The sequence below is a fragment of the Dufourea novaeangliae genome, unplaced genomic scaffold (assembly GCF_001272555.1).
Source record: "Dufourea novaeangliae isolate 0120121106 unplaced genomic scaffold, ASM127255v1 scaffold14, whole genome shotgun sequence".
Lineage (NCBI taxonomy): Eukaryota > Metazoa > Arthropoda > Insecta > Hymenoptera > Halictidae > Dufourea > Dufourea novaeangliae.
Window position 1 is genome coordinate 3,950,686 of NW_015373890.1, and position 9,680 is coordinate 3,960,365.

The following is a 9,680-nucleotide window of genomic DNA, read 5'->3' on the forward strand; positions in this document are numbered from 1 at the left end:
TTTAATAAGGCCTCCCATGGACGAGGTTGTTTCCCGAATTTGATTTTAACAAGGTCGTGAACGTGTTCTTCCCCCCCCCCCTAGTTCACGGCGTCGTTATACTTAACAGCCTTTTCGCCGTTCGCGGCAATTCACCGACACTTTACGATCCTTGTAAGATATACAGAGTGACGTAAAAGTAACGAAGATCTTTGGTTTTGCTGCTTAAATTATCAATGGATGCTTACCCTGAATTGTATATTATTGCCTCTTCATGTTAAAATAAAAATTACTTATGGTTATTTTAAAAACAGCTTATAATTTTGTAGTGTGTCACTAATAAAAAAAAATCTGTTCGCCGTATGTAGTCACCTCGATATAATATTTCGTAGGAAAAAGTTAGATGTATCTTTATGAAGTTTATTTATGAACTTGGATTAAAATGTCAATCTTTCAATGCACGTTGAGAAATTGACAGAATTTACATAAGTCTCTAATTTACCCCTAGTCTCTAATTTTAACAATTTAATTGTTTATAAATAATATGTTAGTTGGTATAATATTTTACGTAAAATTGCCCACTTTGCTTAACGACAATATGTGCTTCTATATAATTTGATAATCCTGCAGAAGAATGATTACTAGTTTTGTCGTGCACAATTCCAAGAATGCCATGCGTGTGTCATTTTCCCTCGAAGTTATGACAAACTGGCTCGACCGTGCTTTTCTACAAATCAATATACGACCGTCGATCTACCGATATAATAATGTTGACACGTAACTGCAAGCCGAGTGGAAACGAGCGTAATTATTCCGTGATCGATCTCTTCGGTCTCGCGACAGTCACGAACGATTCGTTTCACAGCGGTGGTGTCGTGACTGCTGGAATAATGGTTCCCGTCGATATATTGTTGCACGCGTGCCAATAATTTCATTTGCAGAACCCTGTAAAAACATAACGTGGCAAGATCAGTCGATTGCGCCGCATATTTAGCGTTAAATGGAAATTCTGGTTAGGGGAATTGACATTTTAATAGATGCTTCTTGCAAAGTGAAATGAATTGGACGCAATCTCTCATGTAATGCTTGTACAATTAATATGAATTATCATTCATTAGAAATGATAACGTCGTATGACGTTAAATTTTCATTTTTTAGTCATTTTTACCCTTGCATGGGCAACCAAAATATTCACGGTTCTTGAGTAATCGGAATACTCCTATACTGACAGATTAGATAAACATAGATAATTTTACTTTCATACTTTTCTGAAACCCTTAGTCGTTTTTCCTTCCTATAATATACCAAGTGTTGTTTTAGACGAGAATATAAAAAATTGTGAAAAGAAATTTAGAAATGGGTGTCTAGGTATCCGGGAATCCGGTTGCCTACACAAGGGTTCATTTGTGTAAACTTAGCTGAAAGTTATGTGTATACAAAGCGTCTCGTTGGGATGAGAACACTGAAACAAAAAGAAAGATATTAATTTCAATGTTCTGGTTGACACCCAAATAATGGAGTATCTTGTGCATTGATAGTGAGTATTATAAGTTTGAATATGAAAAATAATGTATGTCATTGGTAGGGGAAGGAAAGTGTTTAATTGGATGATGAGACATATCTTAAATTTTACAGAAGGGTGTTGAAAATTCTTAAATATCCAAGCTGTAAATAAGAAATGACACGTCTAAGTGATGTATAATTATTCGTCCCACGATTCTTTGCACTTGCATTTAAATATGTAAAATTCAATGAAAAGAGGATATTTGATAAAAATTAAGAGAGATTTTTTTGTTACAATATTTCTTGTTTATGGACCTTTAGAATTGTCGATATAAACATAGTTCTGGTCCTAGTGTTTTTAAAATTGTCTCTGAGAATATACCCCGGCAAAGAGACTAGAAAATAAAAATCACAATTTTTATAAAACCTATAAAATCGTGTATCTGTTAGAACAATTTATTCGGGGCGGGTTTCGATATAAAAAAAGCGCAGTAAAAATTTAAATTAACAGTACGGTCGCTTGAATGCACCACTAAAATTGCATCCGCATCTCGTCGCTAATGGAATTTCTGTTCAAGCAGATCGATTATTAACCATTAATAGGTCATGCTGGATTTCCACGGTGAGCGCCGAGTGCCGCAATTTCCATCTCCCCATCGACCGCCATCGTATCGGAGATTTATAATATATAAATTTCAATAATACGGAATAATTGACGCAGTATACGAAGCAATATTCGGTCTATAGATCGGATCGAACTAACATGATTATCGATATCGCTGTTTAAGCCCGATAACTGTCACGGTTACAGTAAATCTCGATAGAAAATTTACACGATTCAGTAAGAGATATATGTAGAGGGAATTGACATGGCCATGACCCTCGTTATCGATTTAATGGTGTCGAGGTGTATGCGCGGTCTGATCATAAACACCCGTGACTACTGGCCGTATACGGTCGACCTCATACTACTTGCCGCTTTAAAACGTTTCTTTCTGAATGTCTAGTTGGAGCGAACTATGACGAAAGTTTCGAACGTACAGCCTACAATCACACTGATCGGCTGGTGAAGTTGATGATGCATCGTGAAAGGGTCTGAAAATGTGACGTATTCATCAAACGAATTCATTTCTAACCTGCTAATTGGGGAAAATTCAAGTGAGCATTCTAATGGTTAATTCACCACACATAATTAAGAAGGTGGAAACCTCATTACTTACTAATTACTACACAAATACTATTATCTATTTATTACACAACTGGTTATTTTGCATCCTCATAGAAAAAAATTTCGAAATAAACAAGCATCTCTCTCAGCAACTGTGCAATAAAAATAAAATATTCTAAAAATATCTAAGGGATTCTCCAGACCTCACCTTACAAATCAAGGATTAAGCTTCATTTATCCATTGAATCAATCAGTAGTGTCTTACACAATAACATTCGTTAATTCCACCTGATTTAGATCAGATAATATACACGATTGAAAGTTACGGGGCTGTCGGGACCTTGATAGAAACGAAAACCGTAATGGAAATATTGTAGAAGCTCCGTGAACAATTTCCTCAGAAATCATTACCGAGTGTGTGCGGACAAGGGACAAGTAAATAACTTAAAAATTCCATCGTGTTCTACAACGATGCCCGGCACGCAACACTAGAGTCCGCGTTGTCTGACCATTATCAGGTCGTAACTACTGGGCGAGCTTCGTTGCATCGTCCTGATACGATCGGTCTCCAACCCCGCTAACAATGGCCCGGCCTGTATTCGCTGTTCTTTTCACCGGGGAGTGGGGGCATCATCGATGTAGGTCATGGTAACATCATATTCAGAATTTCTTTTTGATACAGTTGCCCCCAGTGAATTTCTGCCAGACCTCCCGGTTTCTCCCGGCCTCCTCCTACTCCATCTCCTCTGTCTACGCTGCGCCGTCCTTTTCGCAATAATTTCTCCGTGGCATTATAAAACGCCACCGCGGCGTGCACATCCGCCGCGCACAAATGCGTCCATTGAACGTCTTATCGCGATGAAACATTCAGATATGAATATGCAATATTCTTAGGACCTACGGATCGACGAAAGATTCTCTTTGTATAACAGTAGTGCAGCAAATCTTGGTAGTGGCGGAACCGGGTACATTGTGAATGGTATTGAAAGCTGACGGACGTCTGTTTGAATCCTGCATTAGTATATCGAAGTACAAGAACAGTATTTACCATTAGTTCTGGATGCAAATGTATTTTTTAGTGGAAAATGAAAATAGTTACAGGAGGTACTGTATCGGTGGGGTTAGAGATCGTTAAGGTGGAGTCTGGAGAACCCAATGAATATTTTTAGAATATTTTATTTTTATTGGACAGTTGCTGAAAGAGATGCTTGTTTATTTCGAAGTTTTCTTACATGAGAATGCAAAACAACCAGTTGTGTAATAAATAGGCAATAGTATTAGTGTATTAATTAATACGTGATTAGTTAGGTATTGCATCGGAGATTAGAATTGTGAATGTGAAAGGATGATCTGTATATCGATTGAAATATTATTTGAATCATTCACTTGAGTTTATAAATTTATAATAAGTGTTTGAATTATGAAAGTTGAAATAACTAATTTTCTTGTTACTAGATGTGTTTAATTATTATTTCTGATACTTTATGAAAATGTTATTTCCATACTTTTTCTAAAGTTATTGTTTCAATGAATAATTCAAATGATTATATTTCATTTAAATATTTCAGATGCACTTGTATCCATCGCAATTATGTAAAATAAATCTTGAAGTACTATTATACATGTTTAAGCAAGACACAATAAGTAACAACGTTCTGTGAGTACTTTGATAGGATATACTGCATAAAATTCGAATACTCCATAAAATTCGATATTCGCGAAGTTCGAAGTATTTACGAGTACAATTTCGTACTTCCGATCTTTCTATTAAAAGTTTCAAAAGCGTCTGAATGGCATCGAGTACCTTTTCAGAACAGAAAATGAATATTCAATGAAACCGAACTCAATGAAATGAATTTTTGATATTCGCGAGCACATATTCAACCAGGTTTCATCACTGATTCCAAGGGAAGTCTCCACACGTGACGGTCCGCCCCTCGATCTGACAATGGACCTTTTTGTGGCCGCGAGGTTTGGCGAATCTCTCTATTCTTTGTCCTTTGGTGGGAGGGAGGAGGGTGTAATCAGGAGGACCAATCCACGGAATTTGGGTTAAAGCATTTTTGAGCCGGATGAATGGATTGACAGAGATTCCAGGGGGAGGCCGGCTGTGAGCCGAGACTGCGAGCGAAAGTTAATTTCAGCGACGATCCCCGGCTATGTTGGCCATTGTGAGCAACGTCGGGACTATCCACAGGATGGCGGGCATAGAAAATTATTCCCGTTTCGCGGAGGTATTGTTCGTGGAAATTGATCCCTTTTGAAGTATGAGTCTGAAGGAGAGTCTAACGTATTGTTCGCCCGTGGTCTTTTATGAGACGTGACTGTCAACGGTGAGGAGGATTATTTGCATTTCGTACGAGTGGACGGCATTGTTCTGGGAATTTAATCTTTCCGGGACCTCGGGAAAAAGGTCTTGGTGCGGTGTCCAGTGTGCCAGTCGTGTTCTGAACGGTTGTTAATATTTTATTGCCTCGAATCTATATGAGATTGGTGCTAAATTGTCTGTCAAGCTGGTTCGAATAATATCGTCGCTCATAAGTATTCGCCCTACCATCGAAGAGAGATTAGCAATGAATATAACATCTGCATTTCAATGAAAAATGTTATTCTGCAATGAATATAATATGAATGTAAGACCTGTATTTCAATGAAAAACGTGTATAGAGTCTATTTAATCGTACTTTATCCAATTAAGGTTGTTTAATGTTCAATATGATATTAAGTGGCAATAATAAAACGATCATTTTATGTGCAACAACCAATACAATTAAATAGAATCGCTGTGAACAATGCTTCGATCAATATAGAATCGATGTACCATTTATTTTCGACCAATCTAATAATACAACCTTTTCAAAGGTCACAGACAGAATATGTATGAAATCGCTGCAGCAGATAATTAAACTATACAATATCTCTTTTTTTTTTCTGTTTCAGCGATCACTCGATAAGCAATCGCGTGGATCGTCGAGGTCACCCGATGTACTGCGAGTGTGGTGAAGTGACGAGGCCCTTATGACGACGCGAGGAAACGGCCGAGAGTGCCCTGGCCACGTCGCAGTCCGACTTCTAGGCCTAACCCACTCTGTTCCAGTTATCCTGGCCCACGGCCGTTTCCATCTCCGACCATTCCCCCATCTCGAAACCATCGCACACACCTCTATAACTCACGAACCGAACCTACCCCTTTCGATAGAACACACACACACACACACACAAAAACACAAACACAGACACACACACATGTACAAACCGACACGTCTAGCACTGTGCAAGGAGCAGAATACATACGTTTACAATATAGATACAGAAAACAGGGAACGATCCGTCGAGTTTAAAAGATTCCTTCGTGTACACGGAATAGATCATCGTACGAGAACCGTAAGTTTGCAAATCGTGTCCCTCGTCTCGGGGCTGACTTTCTTCCCTTGATTCATTGCGTGACCGCAAGATGTTCCGCGCCGTCGGGTGTGCTTTAGTTGAATCTGATTTGCGGCGGACATTATTTGTTCCTGTTACGGTTAGAGATCTTTAACACGTTGACTGCCACAGTGAAAACAGCCGTACGTAACCAGACACACATTCTTTTTTTTTCAGTCATAGATCGTTGGAAATATGTGCGTTTAATTAATGAAGGATGTTTAATATTATACTGGGGCTTGTTTTTAATTATACTGAGTATTAAGTTTACGCAAAAAGTTCGTAACGGTATTTGAATAGTCTAGCCTCCTTGCAATGTATGTGTCACTCATGTTTGGGTGACGTGGCAGACAAAGTGTTAAGGCGAGCCTACACTCGAGCAGAAGTTGGGTTTAACGCGAGCTCTGTGTGTTCGAACGTGAATTGGAATTGTGTAAAGTTGTTTTGAGAATTGGGAGGACTCGACAAGAAAATGTTTATGAATTGATTTTGAAGAGGAAATTAACAAGCTCATGGAAATATTTTCTGGAGTCTTCTGTTTTTTAGCAAGGGAGAGATTCTTCCTGTTTTCAGGTTTCAGCTACTGATTGTCATCATTAGTTTAGACAGATTGAAAAAGGATTTGTACTCGAAATACTTACATTTGTAACTAATTATTTCTATTATGTATATTTATCTTTTCCGATACAGCGATTCGCAATTTTAGTTCTCTTTGTCCTAAACGTACAATTGAACCGTACAAAGTTCAATTTAGTTAAGAAATAAGGTCTTGAAATGTATACGTAAAAACTTGAATGAAAAAACAAAAGCCGGAAGCATTATTCGAAATTTATGCACTCATCTTTGTCCTTAAAGTAGACCCAGAAGCTGATTATTGTCGTCATTTTCTAGATCGCACAATCTACATAAAATAACACAGGAAGTATTGTCAATAATCGGTTACCTCTTCTTTTTTTACAAAATTACAATACGACGTGAAAGTTTCCCGTTAGTCGCCCTTTTAGCTTTTTCTCGGAAGGAACGTTCAGTAATACATTAACCTTCAGAGTACCTTCATAAACTCAAGACACGTTTCTTGACCTCATTTTTATCCTTCGTCGTTATCAAACTTCACTTCTTCGTTGTCTAAAATTTATCTGATCCCATTTTCCAGAAAGTAGCTAAAAAGGCAACTGTTCTAAAACATTGGCGCCACGCAATATTCTTTCCTCGTGTCAGGTATTCCCGCGGGATTTTATAATTCATTTAATCCTTTTTCCTGGAAAGTGATTAAAACGTTAATAACCCATAAATGTTCATGCATTGCTATTTTGTTGTTACGCGCGAGTTATTAATGCGACATTATACAGGGTGAGTGAATAAAAATTATCAACCGAAATAAATAACTCGTTATCTATAGACTTCATAAAAAAATGTTAGAAATTAAATTTATTGTATTCGGGGTATTACAGTTGATATAATACAGTTTGATTTTTTAATATTTTATATTTTCTGAGATATCAAGGTGATTTGATTTTTTTAAAGAACATCGTATATGTTTTGGTAGTTCTTTCTAGTCGCTAATGAGACGAATTCAATGACCTATAATAAGGTGACTTTCAGGTTACCTTGAACCTCGAAATGAAACGAAAAGTCGTGGAATGTAATTACATTAATTATGTCCAATTATTCCGTTTAAAGTAATATAAACTGAAGGCAGATAGCTTTTTACAGTCGTTGGGAGCGAAATAGTGTTATCGCGGATAAAGTTAAGCGTGAAAAAACACGCGTTTCGAATATCAAAATAGTAACTAGAATATCAAATGTCGAGAATATAAACGGCCACGACTTCGAACACGTACTTTAAACAGAATCATTGAAAGTGTGCAGTACAGTTATTCTCCATTGCTGCTGGTAATTTTTATTGACTCGGCCTGTATAATGTATTAAATCCTTTTTCCCCGAAAATGATTAAAAAAAAGTAACTCTCCGAAAACGTTCGGATACTGCCATCTTTTTTTCCCGTACGCATTATTCACGTGGTATTCTACAATTCATTTAATCCCTTTTCCTCAAGAACCACTAAAAAGGCAACTGTCTGAAAACGTTCCTGCGCTGCCACTTTGTTTCTCCACGTCAGATATTCACGAGATTACAGGCGAAAGACAATTGCCGTGAGTACACTTCGACGGTTCCAGAAGACGCGGCAGTGGCGGATCCAAAGAGGGCGATAAGGGCTATTCCCCCCAAGAATAATAAAATGTAAAAATATTATGTCACTTATACTTGCAAAAGATGATTTAAAAAAATGTACTTATGTACTTTTACACATTTGGACTCCCCAAGAAACGCTCCTGAATTCACCCTCACTCCCCACTAAGGAAGGCTCCTGGATCCGCCACTGTCAAAGGAACATTGCGAACGGTGATTCGCGGGTCAAAATGAAACTTTGTTGGTTTATTAAAATTTCTATAAGAATTAAAACTTACTATAAAAAAGGTTTTAAAAATTCCTTTTCAAGAATTAAAACCTTGTTTCAACATTTTTCTAACGCAAGTTTATAGCGTTTATTGTGTCATTAAACTTTCGTTTGAAACATTTCCTCCATCTCTTGTGCTTCAATAGTTACACGCGAAAAAGTGACAGTGCCTATTTGAGTTCGAGGTTAGTTTTCACACCCGTAAAGGGTGATTGAGCACGAGTGAAACACACCGTTATTCTTGTCTCGAATCACTTTATAAACCCACGTACTTTCATTCCAATCCGCGAGTCAGCGTTCGCGGTGTTCCCTTGCGAGGCGGGGCCATTTTACAAGCGTGGCTCGCGTGGCGTTCGAACCGTGTGTGTGTGTGTGCATAACCCGACCGACATCACCGTTGTCGTCGTCGTCGGGGCATGTCACCGTCGCACGAATCAATGTCGTCACGAGAACGTCCGAGCGGCAATTACAACGTTTGATGCCACGAAGCAGCCGGATGTCGTGCGGTAATCGAGTGCCGTTTGTTGTTCGTAGCGTTCACGAGGGGCGGCGTGACTCGCGGAGGAAATGTAAACAGCGATCGTAACCACGTAACTCCGTCGACGGAAGTCCCTGGCGAATTGATCGAAGTCTTGTTGCTGGGGACGTCATTGTCTACGGGGAAAAATGGCGCGAAATGGAAGTGACTAGCGATTTCTTCGGCCGACGAGAAAATTGACCGTTGTAAACTTAATCGCGCCATTTTCAGGATAATCTTCCGGTGGTCGAAAAAATGGCCCCTCCGAAACGAGTGCGGCTTAGCGACACGGAAATAATTTTTCTTTATCGAGAATGAAACCGAGTTTTCTGAATACTAACTCGGATATAAGTTTTGTTAGTTACGACACAAGAGGCACTTGACGGCGAGTTTGGTACAGCAATTTGGAAACAATTCTGGTTGATTGAAAATGGTGGCCTTTGGTAGCGACACATCGACTTTGCATTCGCGGGTCATTTGTCTTGATCAAGAGAGCAGCTACACAAGGGATGTCCTTGGCCTAACAATTTCTGAATAGTTTCTCTTAATTGAGAACGCAACCGTTTTTCCGACGTCCCTGGCCTATTGGTTTTGCAATTGTTCAGTTGAAAAATGCGTAGTTTTATTGTTAA

At 38.5% G+C, this 9,680-nt stretch overlaps 1 protein-coding gene across 1 annotated transcript in view; it reads left to right on the forward strand.

The window, feature by feature from the left end:
- The window catches only part of LOC107186979, a 73,561-nt gene extending 67,671 nt beyond the window's left edge, over positions 1-5,890 (forward strand). Inside the window, exon 3 of the mRNA XM_015574962.1 lies at positions 5,591-5,890. Coding sequence (XP_015430448.1) covers positions 5,591-5,672 — 82 coding nt within the window. The 3' untranslated portion in view covers positions 5,673-5,890. The remainder of the gene's footprint in view (positions 1-5,590) is intronic.
- Positions 5,891-9,680: the final 3,790 nt, after the last annotated feature.